This window comes from Spermophilus citellus (genome assembly GCF_964194105.1).
Source record: "Spermophilus citellus genome assembly, chromosome: 8".
NCBI lineage: Eukaryota > Metazoa > Chordata > Mammalia > Rodentia > Sciuridae > Spermophilus > Spermophilus citellus.
The window spans coordinates 68319737-68344279 of record NC_138189.1 but is presented as its reverse complement, the minus strand read 5'-3'; the positions used below and the strand labels follow the sequence as shown (position 1 = coordinate 68344279).

Below are 24543 nucleotides of genomic sequence, written 5' to 3'. Positions count from 1 at the left end.
TCTCACCTATGAAATAATAATACTGGCCCTGATTACCATAGAAGGTAGTTTTCAAAGTCAGGTTCTCTCCTGGACTCACTGATGTTGTGACTCAGATTACTGATCAAGGAGAAGCCTTTAATAACGGTGAGTAATGTGCTTTACTTGGCTTGGCTTATCTGTAGGAAGTACTTCATCCCTGCCAGAGTGGCTTCTGTGACTCCTTCCCCAGTTCACAGAATTCCCCTAAGTATATTACCCAAAGAATCTAATAAGGCACTCTCACCTCAGTCTGTATGCTGCCCAATGCCACACAGTGGCTATATTGGTGCTTGCTCTGAAACCCAGTTCTTCTCTACTTTCTCCTTTACACCTGACCCTTCTCTGATAGTATGTATATTAACATTATTGTCTTCTCCCAAACTCTACCTTTAATTGTTTCATTTTGTTAGAATACTAGGACAGAAAAACTTTTTTAAAATAAAAGTTACAGTTACAAGCAAACTACTTAAGATGATTTATTCAGTTCTTGTTTGTGTGGTAAATTTATTTTAATTATTTTTCACTATCTTTTAATCAGGAGTAAGAACATTTGTTCCTAAGCCTGTTGCCACTACTTTGCAGTACATTGGTGGAGCTGCAGCCATCCTGGGCCTAGTGGCCATGGCCTCTGATGTGGAAGGGTTATATGCAGCAGTCAAGGCCCTGGTTTGTGTAGTCAAGAGTAACCCACTGGCCAGCAAAGAAATGGAAAGAATCAAGGGCTACCAGGTTTGTAACCTTTGCCTTCACTTCACATCAAAGGATATTCTATTGTTCATGGTTTTTTTTTTTCCCAAGATCTAGAGGAATACGCTTGTCCAAGTGTACTTAAAAAGTCTGTCGTTTTTATTAAAAGTAGTACATGCCAAATAAGAACAAGTTTTCTTTGTTTCAGTTTATCCTTTTATCCATTCTTATCTAGTCTTACACACTACACCTTTGAAGTAAGCTACATTGTTTCCACATAGTTTTGATACATTTGAATATAGTTTTCATTACTGTTCTTGGGGGTTAGTTCCAGGACCCCCCAACAGATGTCAAAATCTGTAAATGCTCAGGTCTCATAAAATGCCACAGTTTTTGTGCATAATCTGTGCACATCCTCCCGTAAGCACTAAATCATTTCCAGATTACTTATAATACCTAAAACTATGTAGATTAAATTCTACGTAAATAGTTGTTACACTGTTTTGTTTAGGGAATTATGACAATAAAAATATCCGTATTTTTTTTCTATATTTTTGATTCAAGTTTTGGTTAAATGTATAGTTGTAGAATCCATGAATATAGAGACCCAACTGTATTTTTAGATCAATAGTTTGCTTATTTGGATATTGTTTTTCTTTGTGGAAATGGAAATGAAATTAAATCGGGTCATGTTACCCCCTATGAGAGAGAGATTGCCAGATCAATGATCAATCCACACTATTCCCTTTTTTCTTGTGGTTCCTTCCACCTCATACCCTGTCCTCCTTTAATTCTCTTACTTGTTCAGGAGCCAGTGCAGAGTTAAGTGTGCCATGCTATTCCTGAAAGCCCACATGAAATTTAAATGCACAGCATTCATCCATAGACATCTAGTAACATAATTCAGCAAAATAAAATTACTTGTGAGAAGTAATTTGAAACAAGTATTTGGAGCAAGATTAAATTCCTCTATCATAGATGAAACACATATGTGTCCTACAGCTTTAGCAATTATTTCATTAGTAGTGAGTATGCTACTTACTATGTTGTATAAATTTAATTTAATTATACTTTATTTTTGTAAATGTTTTTGTTTTATAACACTTTCAGAACATTTATTGTAGCATTTTTCACCATGAAAAAATAAGAATAATATAAGTGTACCAAATGTATGAAAATGACTGAGTGTATTATTATTGTCCCATAGAATAGCATTTAGTCTTTTACATTGTAATTATGAAGGCTATGTTGCAAAAGAAAAAAGTCTTTTTGTATAGAGAAAAAGAGTACAAATGCCTGTGATAGGAACAACTATTCAAATATTTATATGGAAATATATTTTAGTAGAGTGTTAGGATTATTTTGTTTTTTAGATTTTCTCTAATTGTATTGTTGTATTTAACACAATAAAAATTTAGAAATCAGCTCAGAGGCCTCATTACTCTACATGTATTTTCATATGTGTCGTGTATGTGTGTGAGTGTGAGTGATATATACATACATGGTGATTTATCAAAAGGCATTTGTTGTTACTTTCTTACAGTTGCTGGCAATGCTGCTTAAAAAGAAACGTTCCCTTCTTAATAGCCACATCCTCCATCTAACTTTCTCCTTGGTGGGAACTGTTGATAGTGGACATGAGACCTCCATTATTCCCAATTCAACTGCTTTCCAGGACCTGCTTTGTGATTTTGAAGTATGTATATAAACATTGGATGGTAGCATGTAGTCAATGAATCCATTTTTAAATTTTGTATAATAAACACTTTTATCCCTAAGATGTGTTTAAAGTTTTGTAATTTTATGATTATTGTACTAACATTGTTTAGTAAAATATAAAGAGCAGAATTTCTTTCTCTTCAGATATATTCCACTCTACAAACATAGAAATGAAATGGTGCAGTACATTTACCTAAGCTAGTTAATACACTGCTGCACTGGTGATTTGGAGGCAAATGTTTTCTTCAAATAATTATGATAGAAACTTTTCTACAGTAAATAGGCATCTGGACTTATAATTTGGGTTAATACAAACTATATGGTAAAATATCATTCGTTTTGCCAAAATAACAAGATTTCCACTTTTGCTGTCTTATCACCCATGAAGCTTGCCCTCTGTCCTCTGAAGGTCCCACTTAATCATTTTTATCCTTAATCACGTTTATCCTTTTAGCTCACTTCTTTTTTCATCCCACTCTTCATATTAATCAATATGCAAGAAATGTATACATTACATCCCTGGAAAACTGAAGGATCTCTAGGCTTTATGAGAGCAGAGATTATGTCTGTCTTCCTTGACTTGTTTCTCTGCTACCAGAATGGTGATAGCATCTAATGTTCACAGATATGGTACTAGGCCCTAACTCTTCCTTATAATTATTATATGCTGTTCCCTCGATTATGGAATCCCAGAAAACAGGCTGCAGGCCCTACCTGTTTTACTGAAACTAGATTTTCTTACCTATGAGGATAATAATCTATGGCCCGTGCTCACTTATCAGCCTCCATAGCTCTCAATAGCATTTGATGTGGTTCCTTATCCTCTTCTTGTATCTCCTACATCTCTTGCCAGTTTTCAGGCAACACTGTCCTAGTTCTTTTTTCCCTCTCATTAATTTTAGTAAAATTTTCTGACCATAAAATTTTCATGATTTTATGGAAAGATGTTCATTTTTATTTCTTACTATTTTGTTGAGGTTTTATGTTGTTTGTTTTTTATCTTTAGATTCTCACCTAATCCCACAGTCTCATCTCTATGGAGTTAACTTTCTAATCTAAATCTCTAACTTTGACACCTGAATTCCAGACTTATTTCTTACTTCTTTCTCAACATTTCCATTTTAGTGTCCCAGCAGCAATACCTTAACTGAACTTAACATCCCTCCCCAAATTAGTTCTTTCTTCTAACTTTTCTGTTTCTATTAATAATACCACCATTCCCTAGGTTTGAAATTATAAAATCAGCTTCCTTCTTCCTCCCTGTCTATAAACAATCTGACACAAAAATCATGTAGACTCTTCTTTCACATTTCATGGTCTTCCTCTTTTGCTTCTGCTGCTACATCCTAATCTTGGCCCCCGTCAGGTCTCCTCTTTCTCCTAGGATAGTTCACTTTTTTCCACATTTCCTCAGGCTATCCTGTCTACCTTTGTCATCTAGTTTTTTTTTTTTTTAAAGGCATATTACTTACTTAAATCCCAGTGAATTCCCTTTCTTACACAATGAAGTATATATATTTCTTAGCTTGGTATTCAGACTACTAATACCTAACCCTCTCCTTTAAGAAAGCATTTACTGAATATTTTTGAACCAAGCCCCATGTTAGTTGCTAAAGATGTAAAAATAAAATATATAGTCCATGCCTCACAATGTTCAGTTCATTAGAAGAGAAAAATAGCTGATTAAATACTTGTGGAAATATAGAGATAGGGAGGGTATGCAGAAAGGATTATGTAGGAGTTAAGAGATTTATCTAATCCAGCCTAAAATTGTTTTCATTTGGTAACTGACACATTCAAATCGTGAATTAGCTTTATTTATAGCTATCTGATTAAAATCTAGTAAGAAAACATCAGAAATGCAATTGCTTAACAAACTTTGGCTTCATTTCATAGTATCTTGAGTACTTTATGACTTTATATAATCCTTTATTACCCCAAACCATAAATAATCTATAAATACCTAATTTATCCTATTCTTTAAAAAGCCACTTCACAAATATAAATAATTAAAACAGCATACAAAAATTTTCCTTTGTACTGGTTTTCCTAAACTTTTTATATGCATCCAGAAAATTTTGTTGTCTTTGAATATACCTTGTAAATACCTTTTGGTAGCATATTTTCCATTTCTTCCCTCTCACCCTTTGTTCCATTGTTTTCTACTTTAGCTTCTATATGTTGATAATCTCCACAATAGTTTATAGTGTTTTTGCTTTAAATAATTCAATTACTTTCAAAAGTCATGTTAAAAATTCTTTTTTATTTGCCTATATATATGGTGTTTATGACACTCCTTATTCATTTTTGTGAATCCAAATCTCTATCTTGCATAATTCTTCCTTCAGCATTTCTTACAGTGCCAGTCTTCTGTTAATGAATTCTCCTATCTGGAAAAAGTCTTCTTTATTCCTTATTTGCTAATGATATTTTTGCATGCAATATAAGTCTAATTGACTATTTTTATTCTTTTCACACTTAAAAGTCACTCCATTGTCTTCTTTATCTTTCTTTGACATGGTTTGTTGATTTGCAAATTTGTCATTTTTATAAAATCTGAAATTTTTCCTGCCCTTCTTACTTTTATGGACATCCCATATATCTTGAGATTGCTTGATATTGTTTCACAAATCACTAATGTGCTATCTAGTCACTTATTTTTGGTATTTTTTTCTTATACTTCATTTTGAATGATTTCCTGAATTGTCTTTCCACAATATCTAATCTCCTATTAATGTCATGCATATATTTTCCATTTTAATTATTTTGTTATGTCTAGAAGTTTGTTTTGTAGCTATGATATCTTCCATTTCTCTCCTCATTTGCATCTTTTTGTTACATTTTTAAACATGCAGAGCATATTTATAACAGATTTTTTAAGTATGATAATTCCATCAACTGTCCTTTTTTTTGGCCTATTTGTAGTGATTGATATTATTTCTATGTACAAGCTGTTTTGTAGGACTTTACAAAAATAAAAATTTATAAAGTGGTTATATTCAGTTAATTATATATAAGTGAAATAAATTCCATGTGCTGTCTTTGTTTTTGTCAGAATTACATTTTGGGAATTTTTTTTAACTTTAAATCTACCACTGTTTTTTTTTGTTTGTTTGTTTTGTTTTTTTTGTTATAGGTCTGGCTCCATGCACCATATGAACTCCATCTTTCCTTATTTGAACACTTTATTGAACTGCTCACTGAGTCCAGGTATTAGTTAATACCTATGTAGTTAGTTGTTCAGCTACAGAAATGATAGTACAGTATATTAAATCTTTCTTCTCTTACAGTGAAGCTTCCAAGAATGCCAAGTTAATGAGGGAATTCCAGTTAATCCCAAAGCTGCTACTGACCCTTCGAGATATGTCTTTATCCCAGCCTACCATTGCTGCTATCAGTAATGTGCTGAGCTTCTTGCTACAAGGTTTTCCCAACAGCAATGATCTGCTCAGGTAGTGAAAACTTCTGTATTTATCTTTTAATTAACCAGAAGTGCCAATGAGATTAAGATGATTGAGATGAATGTAATTGGTTATTGTGCCAGTATAACACCAGTAATGTTGATGCCATGATATTTGTAAGGCATTAAAAATGTGTAATTCCTCAATATGTTGCTTTTATTTTTATGAAGCAGAGTTAGTTGTTGCCCCCAGTGAATAATAGAATATTGGAGAGAAAAGATGTGGGAATTAACCCCATGAGATTGATTAGCCTAGACATGAAAGTGTTCAGTCCCCAGCCCTCTTCCCCTAATTCCGCTAATTCTCAAGTGTATGTGCACAAGCACTCATGCGCACCCACACACACATACACTCATTGTGCACATGCCACTGCCATCACATACACATACCTTGAAAACATGTTTTTAACTTGGCGACATTTAAAATTGGAGTTTCAGAATTCATTTGGAATATTGTAGTTATCATAATCCCTGTTTATTTAGTATTTATTCTTAGCATTGTAATGATTGCTTTGGTGAAATTATCACCAAAACCTATCAGTGTTTTAAGTTTTTCTCCCCTTTATAAATAAAGAAATGAAACCATTTGACCCTTGTCACATGGTTAAAAGGTGTTAGAGTCAGGATTTGATCCGTACTACTATTTCCAGATCCCAAATTAACTACCAAGTCTACAGTGGATCTATACAGATAATGTTAGAGCATTTTAACTTGAATCAGTCATGTTTGTCTTTTGAAACCATTTAAGTTAGTGCATTAAAGAATTCATACTTCTGAAGAACTATATTTTTAAAACATTGTTTATATTGTTATTGGGGATGGTACAAGAGGAAGCAAGCCAAATAAAATCACTTAAAAATCTATAAAAGTTAAAATAAAAAGTGTTAATTTTTAATTTCTTTATATTTTACTCTTTCTTTGGGGGAAAGAAAAATGAAATCCATAACTTGATTTCTTTTTTTATTTGAAGATTTGGCCAGTTTATTTCTTCTACTTTGCCAACCTTTGCAGTTTGTGAGAAATTTGTAGTTATGGAAATAAATAATGAAGAGAAACTTGACCTGGGTGAGTGGATCCTGGAATTTGGAGAAAATTATGATCAGTTAATTGCTGTGCCCCTTTCTCTTCTGACACAAAGAACATTTGAATTATATGTTAATGTTACATAACTTTCCTCCTTACATTTTTTTTGGTCTTTCATAGATATATTTTTTATATCAAGCCCATACAATGTGCAGAAGTATTACATTGCCTACAAAATTTAATACAGTGTGAATTTTACTTTAAAACTAAAATCCTTTGTATTATTAGAGTGTTCATAGCAATGTTTCTTTAAATAGCAAATGCTTCTAGTGTAATTTTAACATTATTTGATTTTTAATTTTACATACATCTTCAGAAATGTAGTACTTGACTAAGAGTGAATTATACCCATGATACTATTATTTTCATTTCCCTATTTAATAATAATCACTGAGAAAATGAACATTTCTCTAGAATCATTTTATATAAATATAATGTAAAAATTTTAAGTTGTGAAAAATTACGTAATTTTTTGCTGAGTTCATGAAAGCAAGTTTTTCATGGGATACCCATTTTTCCCTCTCTGTTTCCACATATTTTTCTGTTGTATATTCTAACACAGGAAAGGTGACTAGAAAGCATTCAAAGAATCTTTTAGATTCATCTCTGAAATTAAACTCTCAATATTATATAGTCGGCTCTACATATCCCTGGGTTCTATACCTGTGATTCAACCAACTGTATATTGGAATTTAAGGGGGAAAATATTACTCCTGTACTGAGCATATTCATATTTTTTTCTAGTCATTATTCCTTAAACAATACTATATAACATATAACAAGTATTTTCATGGCATTTACATAGCCGATATTTAAGTAATCTAAAAAAGGCTTGAGGTATCTGGGAAGGTTTTCATAGGTTATATGCAAATAGTTCATTTTATACTGTGTATTTTGATAAATGTGAGGAGTACTGGAACCAGTTCCCTGTGGATCCTGAGGGATGACTCTGCTGTGTCATTACCCTATTACATTATTTGAGAATCGTATTACATACATGATCATCTTAATATTCTCAAAACCTTATCCACATAGTAGAGGGAGACATAATATTGTGATATCACTCCTTGCAAAGACATTCTCCTCCTTGTTGGCTCTCCTGTCCTGAACACTGCCTCCCCTGTGCTTCATGAATAAAACAAAATGGTGTAGTCACAACTGTCAATGGAAAGTCCAAGAGATTTGTAAGAACTAGTGAATTGCTACAGATCACAGAGTATGTTGGTGACAGATTCAGTACTAGAACCTAAGACCCCTGATCAATTACCTGCTGCTAGTTCATTTGAAACAATATTGATATTTCTTTGGGAAAACAAAAATTACCAGTGAATGAGAACAATAAATATCAAAGCAATAGACTACACTCATTGAACACTTAAGTGTTCTATATAATATCACAACCACACTGTGATAGAGGGACTACTGTCCCAATTTTTTAAGGGAGGAAATTGTCTCCTAGAAAGACAGAAAGAAGTAAAAGAAACTTACAAGGTCATAGCAATAACCATATCTGAAACAAGGTGATTAAAACCAGCACTTTAAGCTTTTTAACTTAAAAACCAGCATTTTAAGCATTATTAACTTACCCTACAATATGCAAAGATATTTCTAAGTTTTGAATTAATATAAACCGAGTAAGTTATGAATTAGGAAATGAAAATATTTTAAAGATTATTGAAAATATGTAGCACATTTGTCTATTCTCTATATCTTTTGCTGAGCAATGAATGGATTCAGTACTGACAGAATGTGGTAAAATCCTCCTTGATATTGAGTACAGCAGTAGAAATGTATAAATTAGTAAAATATTCTGTTGATCCACCAAGTTGTTTAGATTGGTATTCTCATCACTTTATTGCCATTTGAAATAACAGAAAGTTAGAAGTACATTGCTACTCTGGTTGATGAATGATATTCTTTTTTTTTTAATATTAACTGATAACTCTTAACTACATTCATGTTCCAAAAAGTAAAACCACACTTTTTCTTGGAGATTTTAAACAAGTATTTCTCTAATAGGCATACCTACCAAGAAAATTATTTGAATAATGCTGGACAGTGATATGCCAATCAATACAAAATAATTAAACAGCATAAAAGGGATATGCAGTGTAGAATAAAGTAAGAGTTTTGAGTGGGATAAAATTAATCTGAAAGTTCTTTCCAGAGTTTATTTTTTAAACTATATTTGAAAAGTTGGGGAGACATAATTGACAGAAAAATAGACAAGAGAATATCAAGTTTCTCTGTAGAATGTCACCTTCTGGAGAAAATTTTAAAGGAAGTTATTCTTATAGCAATTGACATCATAGGATATGCTTTTGATAAGGCAGTATGCAAATTACCAGTCTGGGCCCCTTGGAAGAGAAGGGTATTGTTCCTTTTGGTAAGCATGAAGCATCCATTATGAATAAAGCACTAAATTAGCATTTTTAAAGGAAGTTCAGTAGTGGGTCCCTAAATAAATAAAAGTTTATAACCACAGTAAGATTCAGCCTGAACATCAGTTCTGTCTATATACAGGGAAGTGTGCAGACTGTGGCTCTCACCTGCAGCCCTTCCCCAGAAAAGTAGCTAGCCTGGAAGAAGTGGATGCTGCTGCCCAAGCCATGTGCTTTCAGATCTGTCTACTGAGGGCCCCTGAACTCCTGTTTTCCTTCTTTTCTTTTCTACTGTCTCTTGTGCATTGTGAGCCTTTGTTCCTATTCTATGCTATGTAATTCTCTCTTTCTGTATGATATTTATTGAGTAGGTTTATGCTTCCTGTTTTCAATTTTTGAATCTAATAATTTAACTTGTCCTTCAAAAAGAAGCTAGAAATTAATGACCTGGGTGGTTGAGGATCTGTATGTATGTATGTATGTATGTATATATATATATATATATATATATATATATATATATATATATAGTCCTTACTCAGTGCCTTTCCCACTGCTGAGTAGGGGAGGGAAGTATTAATGTGATAATCAAGGCATTATCACTAGTTTCAGTGTTAGATGTAAATGAACAATTTTCAGAGGGTTCTAAAGAGAAATGATTAACTGACCCTTTTCTTGTCCACTTTAATGGAAAGTAATTCTACCTAGTATGTTCTCTAATATATTCATTTTTCATGGAGATTTCAAAGAACACTTTGGATATTTTGTTCTCATTTATCTGCTAAGCATATTTAACGTAATTTATTTTCATTTTAGGAACTGAGGAAGAGTTTGGAGGTCTTGTATCTGCTAATCTCATACTTTTGAGGAACAGACTTCTAGATATCTTGCTAAAACTAGTTTATACATCTAAAGAAAAAACAAGCATTAACTTTCAGTAAGTAAAACATTTTTAGAATTGATGGTACATTTGCTATCAGTAGTTATTTCACATCAAGCAATAGATGAAATTGCCATTGGCTTTATATAGACTTTTTTTTAACCCTGAAATTTATAGTAGCTAGAGAATGAAAGCCAATCATATTTTTTGTTTTAATTTGAAATACTAATTTCTGAAATTAATTTTGTTTCTTTGAATTCATCTATTACACGATAGAGCTTGTGAAGAACTGGTCAAGACACTGGGTTTTGACTGGATTATGATGTTTATGGAAGAACATTTGCATTCCACCACAGTGACAGCAGCCATGAGGATTCTTGTTGTCCTGCTGAGTAATCAGTCTATTCTCATCAAGTTTAAAGAAGGACTCAGTGGTGGAGGATGGCTTGAACAAACAGATTCTGTCTTAACCAATAAGATCGGAACTGTATTAGGTATGGGACTTGTATAGTCAGCTGCTTTAAAATAAGCTGTTGTATTTTGTTTTTAAATCCTGCCTAAGCTCATACTCTCTAGTGTGTGCAATAACTGTTAAGTCATGAATTTTAATTAAGGATAGGATGAAAAGCTTATATAGTTTCAAATTCAAAGTAAAGTCAGAGATTGTTTAAAAGTTTTGAAAACTCAGGGAATTATTTATGGCTTTCTTTCTTTCTTTCTTTTTTATAATATAGTCCCTATCTGAACTATATGCATATAATTAGCAAATTATCAGTAGAAATAACCATTGTTTATTTTGAGTGTTTATTCTGTGTATGTTACTAAACACTTGCCATGTAATAACATTTCATTTGCATAACAATTGTATAATGTGTAAACACCATCATATCCATTTTATAAATTAGAAACTCAAGGTATGGGGTGAATTTATTTGTTACACAACTAGGAAGTGTCAAAATTTGAATTCATGCACTTATATCTGAAATATATGCTTTTAACTGTCATATCATATTGCCACTCAAGTATTTAATTTCAGTCAGCATTTCAGTCAAAGCTTCTTATCCTCTGCTCACTAGTTCTTGTAGCTGTTTTCAACAAACTGAACCTTTTTTTAATATTAGAAAACTAGAGTTTTTTGTTTTCCTATATTATATTTGCTGGCTTGTTTCTGTTCATATTAATGACTTACTTTGGGAAATATATTTTCGAAGATAATGTTGAAAGTATAGATAGTTAATTATTAAAGTACTTTAAAAATAATTATCAATGTAACATTACATAAAATCATATATAACTATGTTCTTGTCTGATCTAAGGAGATTATATCAAGAATTTCTGTTCACATATGTCAGATAGGAAAGTTAAGGATCATAATTTATTATGTAGCTTATTAAAAATGTAAAGTATCAATATGTAGATGTTTCCTACACTACTTCAATTATCAGTGTAAATGATGGGAAAACAAAGCTTTCAGCTCTGGACTATTGTTATTTCACATGTGGAAGATTCTGAGGATACTTTATGTGATGAAGAAGTGGTATCATTTTCATTTCACTGTGAAATGATTTCTCAAGAAAATTGTTTGCTTTAAATATATTTTCAGTAATCTTATAGATACTTCTGTGCTCGTGAAAATAGATCACTATTTTGAATGGGCTATGAAGAGGAATATAACCTGTAAATGTGGTGGTTAGGAGCAGTTTTGTCTGCCTGCATCTCTTCAATAATATTAGAAAGAAGTGCTTTTCCTGCATTTGACCCACCTGACTTTGTACCTTGAAATGTGTCTGTCCTGCATGGATACCTGCTTGTACATTGCATATGATGCTCTGATTCCACAAAAAGGAATCTATTCAATTTAAATTTGATCCCATTTAATTTTTCCTGAATCTCTCCCCACCCTCTCTCCCTCCATTTCTCTCTCTCTCTCTCTCTCTCTCTCTCTCTCTCTCTCACTCACACACACACACACACACACACACACACACAATCTATAAACAGTTGTATTTTGTTTTTAATTCTTACATAAGCTCATGCTCTTTATATATGTGTGTGTGTGTGTGTGTGTGTGTGTGTATGTATATGTATACTGTGCATGTGTGCTTGGGTATCTGTGATGTGTATATATCTTCAAATTTTATTGTTTCTCCTTGATTTGATAAGCAACCCAATGATTTGATTTCTCAATTCACAGTTATTAGTTTTTGACAGTTTCTTTTCCTTAAAAAAAAAGAAATTGAAAAAAAAAGTGAATCTCCTTTTGAAATATAAATTGTTTCAGAGTGAAATCAGTTCTTCATCTATTGGTTGCTGTTCACAAAAGATTTCTATTGAAAATTTGGCCAACATCCACTTTGTGCTGAGTACTATGCTAAGTTTGGTATAGCAGAAGAACCACATGTTTGGATTGTACCCTGAAATTTATTGTAAAACAAAGGAAAACAGGATTGATAGAAGCATGGATGCTATAAGCCCTATAATAATAATGGACCATCTCCTAAAAAGCTGGGTTTTTGTAGAAGTCTCTGCATCTGCATGGTCAGCTCAGCCCCAGTGGGAACCATAGCCACAGTAGGCTTATACTTGCCACCCCACTGTCTGGCAGCCTTCCAAGGATGCAGATTACGTTGTGAGGAAGGTCACATTTTTTTTTTATTTATTTAGATTTGTCTCTAAATCTGTAGATAATTTACAGTTAACTGGTTTATCATGATTTTCAGGATAAATGAAATATATTAACTATTGTACCAAGTGTGTTTTTAAATTACATTTTTGTAGCATCTTCAACTTCAGCAGTATTTTTTTAAACAAAAATTTTCAGCTTTATTATTTATTTATTTATTTGTTTGTTTCTTTATTATTTGTATGTGGTGCCAATGATTGAACCCAGGTCCTTGTGCATTCCAGGCGAGCGCTCTACCGCTGAACCACACCCCCAGCCCTTGAGCAATATTTTTTGGGTTTTTTTTTTCTTTTTTTTATTGGTTGTTCAAAACATTACAAAGCTCTTGACATATCATATTTCATACATTAGATTCAAGTGGGTTATGAACTCTCATTTTTACCCCAAATACAGATTGCAGAATCACATTGGTTACACATCCACATTTTTACATAATGCCCTATTAGTAACTGTTGTATTCTGATACCTTTCCTATCCTCTACTATCCCCCCTCCCCGCCCCTCCCATCTTCTCTCTCTACCCCATCTACTGTAATTCATTTCTCTCCTTGTTTATTTTCCCATTCCCCTCACAACCTCTTATATGTAATTTTGTATAACAATGAGGGTCTCCCTCCATTTCCATGCAATTTCCCTTTACTCTCCCTTTCCCTCCCACCTCATGTCTCTGCTTAATGTTAATCTTTTCTTCCTGCTCTTCCTCCCTGCTCTGTTCTTAGTTTCTCTTATTATATCAAAGAAGACATTTGGTATTTGTTTTTTAGGAATTGGCTAGCTTCACTAAGCATAATCTGCTCTAGTGCCATCCATTTCCCTGCAAATTCCATGATTTTGTCATTTTTTTAATGCTGCGTAATACTCCATGGTGTACAAATGCCACATTTTTTTATCCATTCATCTATTGAAGGGCATCTGGGTTGGTTCCACAGTCTAGCAATTGTGAATTGTGCTGCTATGAACATCGATGTGGCAGTATCCCTGTAGTACGCTCTTTTAAGGTCTTCAGGGAATAGTCCAAGAAGGGCAATAGCAGGGTCAAATGGTGGTTCCATTCCCAGCTTTCCCAGGAATCTCCATACTGCTTTCCAAATTGGCCGCAACAGTTTACAGTCCCACCAGCAATGTACAAGAGTACCCTTTTCCCCACATCCTCGCCAGCACTTCTTGTTGTTTGACTTCATAGTGGCTGCCAATCTTACTGGAGTGAGATGATATCTTAGGGTGGTTTTGATTTGCATTTCTCTGACTGCTAGAGATGGTGAGCACTTTTTCATGTACTTGTTGATTGATTGTATGTCCTCCTCTGAGAAGTGTCTGTTCAGGTCCTTGGCCCATTTGTTGATTGGGTTATTTGTTATCTTATTGTCTAATTTTTTGAGTTCTTTGTATACTCTGGATATTAGGGCTCAATCTGAAGTGTGAGGAGTAAAAATTTGTTCCCATGACTTAGGCTCCCTATTTACCTCTCTTATTGTTTCTCTTGCTGAGAAAAAAAAATTTCAGTTTAAGTAAGTCCCATTTGTTGATTCTTGTTATTAACTCTTGTGCTATGGATGTCCTATTAAGGAATTTGGAGCCCGACCCCACAATATGTAGATCGGAGCCAACTTTTTCTTCTATCAGATGCCGTGTCTCTGATTTGATATCAAGCTCCTTGATCCACTTTGAGTTAACTTTTGTGCATGGTGAGAGGAGGGGATTCAGTTTCATTTTGTTGCATATGGATTTCCAGTTTTCCCAACACCATTTGTTGAAGATGCTATCCTTCCTCCATTGCATGCTTTTAGCTCCTTTATCAAATATAAGATAGTTGTAGCTTTGTGGATTAGTCTCTGAGTCCTCTATTCTGTACCATTGATCCACCCGCCTGTTTTGGTACAAGTACCATGCTGTTTTTGTTACCATTGCTCTGTAATATAGTTTGAAATCTGGTATTGCTATACCGCCTGATTCACACTTCCTGGTTAGAATTGCTTTTGCTATTCTGGGTCTTTTATTTTTCCATATGAATTTCATGATTGCTTTATCTATTTCTACAAGAAATGCCTTTGGGATTTTGATTGGCATTGCATTAAACCTATAGAGAGCTTTTGGTAATATCGCCATTTTGATGATGTTAGTTCTGCCTATCCATGAACAGGGTATATTTTTCCATCTTCTAAGATCTTCTTCTACTTCTCTTTTTAGGGTTCTGTAGTTTTTATTGTATAAATCTTTCACCTCTTTTGTTAGGTTGATTCCCAAGTATTTTTTTTTTTTGAGGATATTGTGAATGGAGTGTTTTTCCTCATTTCTGTTTCAGAAGTTTTGTCGCTGATATACAGAAATGCCTTTGATTTATGCGTGTTGATTTTATATCCTGCCACTTTGCTGAATTCATTTATTAGTTCTAGTAGTTTTTTTGTAGACCCTTTTGGATTTTCTAGGTATAGAATCATGTCTTCCGCAAATAGTGATAATTTAAGTTCTTCTTTTCCTATTTGTATGCCTTTAATTTCTTTTGTCTGTCTAATTGCTCTGGCCAGTGTTTCGAGAACTATATTAAATAGAAGTGGTGAGAGAGGGCATCCCTGTCTTGTTCCAGATTTTAAAGGGAATGCCTTCAATTTTTCTCCGTTCAGAATGATGCTAGCCTGAGGCTTAGCATAGATAGCTTTTACAATGTTGAGGAAAGTTCCTGTTATCCCTAGTTTTTCTAATGTTTTGAACATAAAGGGATGCTGTACTTTGTCGAATGCTTTTTCTGCGTCTGTCGAGATGATCATATGGTTCTTATGTTTAAGTCTATTGATGTGGTGAATAACATTTATTGATTTCTGTATATTGAACCATCCTTGCATCCCAGGGATGAATCCTACTTGATCATGGTGCACAATTTTTTTGATGTGCCTTTGTATCCGATTTGCCAGAATTTTATTAAGGATTTTTGCATCTAGGTTCATCAGAGATATTGGTCTGTAGTTTTCTTTCTTTAAGGTGTCTTTGTCTGGTTTCAGAATCAGGGTGATGTTGGCCTCATAGAATGAATTTCGCAGAGCTCCCTCTTTTTCTATTTCCTGAAATAACTTGAAAAGTATTGGTATTAATTCTTCTTTAAAGATTTTGTAAAACTCCGCTGTATACCCATCCGGTCCTGGGCTTTTCTTGGTTGGTAGTCTTTTGATTGCTTCTTCTATTTCATCCATTGAAATTGGTCTGTTTAAATTGTGTGTATCCTCCTGACTCAGTCTGGGCAAATCATATGACTTAAGAAATTTATCGATGTCTTCACTATCTTCTATTTTATTGGAATATAGGTTTTCAAAATAATTTCTAATTGTCTTCTGTTTTTCTGTAGCATCTGTTGTGATATTGCCTTTCTCATCCCGTATGTTAGTAATTTGAGTTCTCTCTCTTCTTCTCTTCGTTAGCATGGCTAAGGGTCTGTCGATCTTATTTTTTCGAAGAACCAACTTTTAGTTTTGTTAATTTTTTCAATAGTTTCTTTTGTTTCAATTTCATTGATTTCCGCTCTGATTTTAATTATTCCTTGCCTTCTGCTACATTTGCTGTTGTTTTGCTCTTCCTTTTCTAGGGCTTTGAGATGAAGTGTGAGCTCATTTATTTGTTGGTTTTTCCTTTTTTTGAGGAATTACCTCCAGGCGATGAATTTCCCTCTTAAAACTGCTTTCATTGTGTCCCATAGATTCCTATATGTTGTGTCTGTATTTTCATTTATCTCTAAGAATTTTTTGATTTCTTCCTTTACGTCTTCTGTAACCCATTGATCATTCAGTAACATATTGTTTATTTTCCATGTGATGTAGGATTTTTCCTTCCTTCTTTTATCATTAATTTCCAGTTTCATTGAGCAATATTTTTAATTTCACTTCCCCTTTAGGGAAATATAAGCAGGAATATTAGAGCTTTTCGAAAGTTTTTTGGTTTTTGGTTTTTTATTTTTTGGGTTTTTTTGACAGGGGAGTCCTGGGGATCAATTCTAAGACTTTTATGCATGTGTTAGCCAAGCCTATCAGCAATGAGCTGCAAAAGTTCTTCTTTTTAGGTGCTGTACATTCAACCCAGGGATTTAGGCATGCTAGTCAAGGGTTCTACCACTGAGCCATGAGCCTAATCCAACTGGTAAACAACAATTGAATATTTATATGAATGTTCAAGATAGACAAGTTACACATACTGAATTACTCCCTTCTTTGTCAATGCAGCATGGTTATTGGTTGTTAATTTTAGTATTATATTTCTTCTTCTCCTAGGATTCAATGTGGGCAGGAGTGCCGGTGGGAGATCATCGGTCAGGGAGATTAACCGGGATGCTTGTCATTTTCCTGGTTTTCCAGTTCTTCAGTCCTTCCTTCCTAAACATACTAATGTCCCTGCCCTCTATTTTCTCCTCATGGCATTGTTTCTGCAGCAGCCAGTTAGTGAGCTGCCTGAGAACCTGCAGGTCAGTGTGCCTGTCATCAGCAGCCGATATAAGCAGGGTGGCCAGGTAGGAATTATCTAGTAAGGTGTAAATGTAACTGTTTATTGAAAAAAATAACAATAGGGGAATGGGTTAATCACAATAAGACCAATTATTGATTTCACCAAACTTCTCCGGTAATTTTCCCAAAAAGAAGTCCTTTGTCACTGACTCTTTTCTTTATGATTACTCTGATTATATATGCATAAGAACGTTGTATGATATTAATGGTGATATAAATATTTCTTTTGATTTATATGATTTTATGTAAAATATGGTTTCATTTCCGAAGAATTAAAAATGAAAGAAGTAGATAGATACAAGTTATGATTAGAAAAATATTTTAATTTCTCATTTTTTGGAGGGTGGGACTGGTACTGGAAATTTATTTAACTCAGGGTTACTTGACTACTGAGTCACATCCATATTTTGTATTTTATTTAGAGACAGGGTTTCACTGGGTTGCTTAACACCTTTTGCTGAGGCTGGCTTTAAACTCACGATACTCCTGCCTCAGCCTCCTGAGCCACTGTGGTTATAGGCATGTGCCATCACACCTGGCATATTTTAATTTTCTAATGATAGATAATATCCAAATTAGGAAAACAATAAGGCTTTATTTGACTTATAATTGAAGACTATTATGGTTGTGTATGTGAGACTTATGTTTGTGGCCTTACGGAGACTTAGGAATTTAGCTTTTAAACTCAACTTTGCTTCTATCCAATGCCAAATAATATTCAGATCAATTCTAGTAATTGACAAAACTTTTTAAGTGAAATCATTAGGCTGTACCCTTACCTTAATTCAAGATATGGATTTGTACCTGGCAGTTTGGTTCTTTATACAGCTTTGGAACATACATGGTACCAGAGTCATGAAGTATTACATGAAGCTGCTCTGGATAAATCTCCTCAAATTGATTTTTATTTTGTCAAAGCTTATCCATAAGTGTCTAAATTCAACTTTGAGCATTGCTAATAATGGGGGGAAAGTGAGTTTATCATGCTTTTATGAAAGAACCTGCTTAAAATCATCAATAATGTAATTTCAACTCTGGGCTAATTAGCATATATTTTATTTTTGCTTGCTTTCTTTAGAAATAAATTAGAAATATGTGTTTGAAACATATCTAAGGCAAGATTCAGGATGATATATAATATAACTAAAAATGAGTTTGAAATGTACAGTGAAGGGGTACTAGGTCTCTTTTTCTAATTGCTCACTTTTTTAAAAAATTAGTTCAGAGAAATTTTAGAATGTTAGAAATTATGCAAATAGTGACTAATCTTTAACCATTTTGACCTCTGCAGTTTGATTTGGATTCTATCTGGACATTTATTTTTGGAGTTCCTGCCTCCAGTGGAACTGTGGTTTCTTCTATCCACAATGTATGTACAGAAGCTGCTTTTTTATTGTTGGGAATGCTCCGCAGCATGCTGAATTCCGTAAGTTACTGAGATACTAGTCTACCTGCCTGTAATCTGGGTTTTTTTTTTAAATAAAAGAATTCTTGTACTATTTACCACATGGTCTCCAGAACCTTATTATATTTTGTTATCTCTATGAATATACTGTGTAATTATTAAGATCACAGACTATAGAAACCAGGGTCCCAACGTGCTAACTTGTATATGCATCATTTTCCTCAGTTTAAAAGGTTGATAATAACAGAATTTACTTCTTAGGGTTATGAGTATATATTGAGGTATGCACAGAGAATTTAAAATAGTACCTGGTATGTGGTAAGTGCTAAATAAGTATTAAGTTATATTATTAGGATAATAAAACATCATAGTGTATCCATGTGTACAGTGAATATACATCTTGGTATAAGTTCTTGCAATAATACATTATTTGAACATTTAAAATAACTCTCCTTTAGAGGTTAAAAATATTAGCAGTACAAGTTTTTGTTTGTTTTGCTATTCTGATTTCTAGTTATGAAAAATTTAAAAAGTAAATGACCAAATATATGTTCCTATTTTACATAAATACTTTCATGACTTATTTTTTTTTACCCAATTTAGGATTCTGTTTTAAGAGGAAATATTAACTTTAATTCTTTGCATTATACTTGACAAATATAATTTTAATCGGATTATTGTTATGCCATCTAAGAACAAAAATTACCATTAAATATATTAATTTAGAATATTTAGGAATTCTTGTTTTTTTCCTTATTCCTAAATAAATATAAAATTCCAAGTTTAAAAAAATCACTCTCTGGGCAGGCACTAGAAGATAAATATATATTGCTTATTCTTTATCATCATTTTTTTTGTTGTGTTATATAATGCTTAAGTATTTTTCCTGCTATAATATGCATGATAATGCTCAGAAAGATGACTTCTGCATCTTTTGTCTTTCTCCTGACTCTTTGGCATGATGCATAGTGGGACAATAATAATGGTAATACAGCTATTGTTGGTGTACCAGCAGTAGTTATGTTGATAATGATAAGTAGTCAAAACCACCGACTCCAGTTAGATGAGCTGAGTACTCCAGGGAGTAGACAAACATCCTGCATGTTTCTAGGGCTATTATTTTTATCCTCAATAACTTCTAAATTTGTTTGCATATGTATGCATACAAGTTTTTGCTCAGATATGTGGTTTATAGCATTCTGGATCATCAGTATATCCATTTTTAGAAGAGTAGTGATTAATGGATTTTTGAAGTAATTTTCATTGACTTCTCTGATATTATTTCTTCCCTTGACTCTGTGACAGCCTTGGCAATCAGAAGAAGAGGGGTCTTGGCTCCGGGAATATCCAGTGACCCTGATGCAGTTCTTTAGATATTTATATCACAATGTTCCAGACCTTGCCTCCATGTGGATGAGCCCTGATTTCCTGTGTGCCTTAGCAGCAACTGTCTTCCCCTTCAATATTCGCCCTTACTCAGAGATGGTAGGAAAGGGGGAGGAAAATGTCAAAACTGGAATTAGTCTATTTCAATGGTTAGCAGATTTTTTTTTTTTTTGGCTAATCTTTTAAGCTTCTGACCAAGTTGCAGTTTCATTACTTTATATACCACCATTTTCATCATTGTCTGTGTGTCTAGCTTTCCATACTTTCCTTTTACCTTCCCCTAAAACAGCAGTGAGCACTGCTTCCTATTTTCATTGACGATATTCTTGTAAGTCCTTTGTTAGTAATTTCTCTCTGCCGGAGGGTGTTGATTCATTTCTTATTTCACATTATGATACCTGTGTAGTTATAAAATGTACTTTCCAGATAACAAAACTCTAGTCAGACTAAATTTATTTCTCTCTTATTTCAGAAAGTAGGAATTTGCTGGATAATGAATTATAGAGTTAATTGTCTTTCCGAAATATAAAATATATATTGGTTCTTTTGCTCACAAGATTTCTTATTTTGCTTAACTTTTGCTTTTTCTTATATTGTACTAATTTAATAGAAAATTATTAAATTATTTATGATATTGATACTCCTTTGTCCTTCAAAACAGACCCAAAATATGGCTGTCTCCTCCTCATACCTCAGAATTTCATGATGTTTCCTCTCATTTCTATCCTATACTAGAATAAACTACCTTGCTCATACTCATTTTTCTCCATATATAAATGTAAAATACTCATTCTAAAATTGTGGGATTTTTTTAAAAGAAAGAAATATAACACATTACTTTAACACTCTGGTATCTTTATAATTTTAGAATCCTCATTTCTGATAAAACTGTGACCCTTGGTGATATTTAAATATCATTTTCTTATTAGCATCATGTAATCTGTCTAACGGTTTATCTTTCTCTCTCACTTGGCTCAAAATTGGCAGTAGTTTTATTATTATTTGGACTTATTTCATATGAAAATGGAATAGCCCTTAGGTGGTATTTTGCCTGATTTTTATCTGAAACTTTGTAACATTTAATTTTTCAGTAGGTAGACTTTAAATACACAAATATAGTCATTCTCATGTTTTTGTTTCATTTATTTTCAGGGCAGTTATACACAAAATATATAATGTGATTCTACATAAATTTTGAGCGGTCAGTCAGAAAGACCATATGTTGAATAACTGTGACATATGGTGCCAAATTATTATCTTGGAAGTAAGAGTCAAGTAAGGCAGAGTGAAATAATGTGCTGAGTAGCTTAATAGGAGGTAAATGCTGAAGGAAAATACTGCTGTTGCTGTAATTTTATTTTTAAGGAACATACAGGTAAATGTGTCTCGTAAAACCTAATGTGCTTCCACTTGATTTTACTAGGTGACTGATCTTGATGATGAAGTTGGATCTCCAGCTGAAGAGTTTAAAGCCTTTGCCACAGATACAGGGATGAACAGGAGCCAATCAGAATACTGCAATGTGGGCACCAAGACGTATCTGACCAATCACCCAGCTAAAAAGTTTGTTTTTGACTTCATGCGGGTCTTAATAATAGACAACCTCTGTCTTACCCCTGCCAGCAAGCAGACTCCATTAATTGATCTTTTGTTGGAGGTAATAGCAAAGAAACACATTTACTTCTCATTTACATTGCTTTTGTAATTAGAACTTTAATAATCAAGATAGTTCTGTATTAAATGTCTTCAGACTTCTAATTTTTCTGAGTTAAATATGGGCAGAACATATTGGGCTATAGAACAATTTTAATCCCTCATGTGCTTTAGATCCTATCAGTTTACTCCTCTTCTTTCCATTCCCTCAACCATGACCACAATACAATTTTTTATCATCTCTTCTCTAACAATTGGCAAACTTTTCCTGTAAAGAACTAAACAGTAAATATCTTAGGCTTCTTGGGCCACATAGTCTGTGTCTCAGCTATTTGTACCATTGTAGTGTGAAAGCAGCCATAGATGACACAAAAAGGAATGGGCATAACTGTGTTCCCATTAACTTAATTTGCAAAAATTGTCACAGTCTGATTTGGGCCACAGGCCTTTGCATACCAACTCCTTCCCTAGACATGGATAATACCTAGTGGCACTGTCTTCTCACCTGTAAATTCCCTGCCTGGTATTATTGCTGTTGCTATCTAGTGCAGCTTTAAGACATTGTGTATTATGCATAACAGATAGTTGCTCAGTATGCACTTGGTGAATTTTCTCTGAGGCAGAGACTTCTAGGTTGCTTGCCATTTCTCCGGGTAAGAGTGGCTGTAAGCCTTAAATGTCCTTGCTGGCCCTAGAAATTAGCTTTCTCTGAAAACCATTAAAAACTGTTCACTTAGAAAAATCCCAGAGAAAATAAAAAATCACAGAGAGGAAATCTAACAAATCTAATAAAGAATACCTTTCCTATGTATGTATGTTCTTTAGGCCAGTTGGTATAAATAGGATCAAATAGTCCATGGAGGGAAGTATGAAGGTGGGTGAAAGATTGAATCCCTGTGTTCTATCTGGACTATAACAATAGAACCATAGCTTCCTCTGCTCCCCCTAGTGGCCGATATAGTTAACCACAGAAGGTGTTTTATCCATGTGAAAACATCTCAATTTGGTCAATTAAAGAACTAGTCATGCTAAGCTTTTTAACCAGAACCACAGTGTTTAATATTGGCTGGTAAATAATTGGTTTCATCATTAGTTTGTATGGTAGAATTAAAAAGCATGCCTGGTAGAGTTATCTCCTTTGAAAACTTTAAAAAACTCCAGGAAAAGAGATGGTCAGTATCTTAGTGTAAAAGGTGAGAATTTGAATGCTCCATAAAAATTGAAGTGGTTATCAGAAAAATATCAGGATAAAGTTCAGAGATATTGGTAAGACACCTTGGCTAAGCATAAAAGTAAGTACACATTTATGAAAGATATGAGGTGAGAGGCTCTGTCCAGTGATAGCATTTTCAATCTTATAGGAACCCCAATATCCCATTAATTAATACTGGATAAATTATATAATTACCTCTCTTCATATTTTAATAGAAAGAATTTGATATACTTGTATGAATCTTAAGGTAAGGTGCTCATTTTTGTGGGCACTAATTTGTCCACAATGGACTTGTGCCTAGTTGTATTGGGAAACTGGGAGCATTCACATTATAGTTCTGGAAGAAGCAGGTATTATCAGGATTAAAGCTCCCAGAAAGATGACAAACTATTGAAAATTAAGATATTGACCTTCATATGTTCTTTCACCTCTCACAACAGTTAGCCCAATGCCTTGGTATATTCTATAAGAATTTTGAAATCATTTAACTATTAATTACTTCCTGGAAGTCCCAAACTGGAAGATGGGATGCCACCTAATAAGAAGGATTAAACTTTGTGATTAAAACTTACCTTGCTATTTTAAACAACTTTAAATCTAATACGCCCAGTTAGAGAGTGTGTGTGTATGTGTGTATGTGAGTGTTGTATATGCTTATCAAAATATTATTAGTGTCATTTCTTCCTATAACATAAAAAAATAAAGTATACCTAGTTACAGTGGCACATACATATAATCCTAGCTACTGAGACAGCTAAAGCAGGAGGATCACAAGTTCAAAGTCAGCCTGGGCAACTTAGCAAGACTCTGTCTCAAAATATAAAATGGCTGAAGATGTAGCTCAGTGGTAGAGTGACCCTGGGTTTAATCCCCAGTACTAGGAAAAAATTATAAATATACAATTTTTAGTATTATTATGAAGTCTGTATCCCTGAAGAAATTTAGAAAAAGAATTATATATTAACCTTTTCACCTACATGAAAAAAAGAACTTGAACTCACTGATTTTTAACGTAATATGGTAAATCAGGCCATCTTCAGTCTTATGAGTGTTAGAATTTCATCATAGAAACATCTATTGCCAGGCTTGGTGACACAGGTATGTGATCCCAACACTTGAAAAACAAAGGTAGAAAGATCCCTTGATACTAGGAGTTTCAAGACCAGCCTGGACAACATAGTAAGACCACATGCCCCCCAAAAGGGGACCTGCTTACTTAGGTATATCCGCAAAAGAGGTGAAATTATCTTTTTTTAGCAATCTCTAGAAATAAAAGATTCTCATTGTCACGAATGGTGTGTGGTCCATATAAAGGATGCAATGTGATATAAGAGAAGGATTATGGCATTTAGAGTAACAAATATTGGGTTTGAATGTGGCCCTGTTGTTTAACAGATGGCATTTTAAACTGCTTAAGTTTAATCTATGAAGAATGATATTTACTATATCCTCTGCAGATATGTTCTAAGGGTCAAATACATGTATATCA

The 24543-nt window shown here is 33.5% G+C and overlaps 1 protein-coding gene across 12 annotated transcripts in view; it reads left to right on the top strand.

The window, feature by feature from the left end:
- WDFY3 (WD repeat and FYVE domain containing 3) overlaps nucleotides 1–24543 on the top strand; it is a 253850-nt gene that overhangs the window by 160260 nt on the left and 69047 nt on the right. For 11 of the 12 annotated variants that reach the window (XM_081304729.1, XM_081304731.1, XM_081304728.1 and 8 more), the window contains 11 exons: nucleotides 560–750; nucleotides 2252–2404; nucleotides 5564–5637; nucleotides 5718–5879; nucleotides 6858–6952; nucleotides 10168–10288; nucleotides 10508–10725; nucleotides 17167–17402; nucleotides 18689–18823; nucleotides 20108–20287; nucleotides 21612–21845. In XM_081304729.1, coding sequence (XP_081160855.1) covers nucleotides 560–750; nucleotides 2252–2404; nucleotides 5564–5637; nucleotides 5718–5879; nucleotides 6858–6952; nucleotides 10168–10288; nucleotides 10508–10725; nucleotides 17167–17402; nucleotides 18689–18823; nucleotides 20108–20287; nucleotides 21612–21845 — 1799 coding nt within the window. The remainder of the gene's footprint in view (nucleotides 1–559; nucleotides 751–2251; nucleotides 2405–5563; nucleotides 5638–5717; nucleotides 5880–6857; nucleotides 6953–10167; nucleotides 10289–10507; nucleotides 10726–17166; nucleotides 17403–18688; nucleotides 18824–20107; nucleotides 20288–21611; nucleotides 21846–24543) is intronic. The other variant, XM_081304732.1, reaches the window with a different exon arrangement.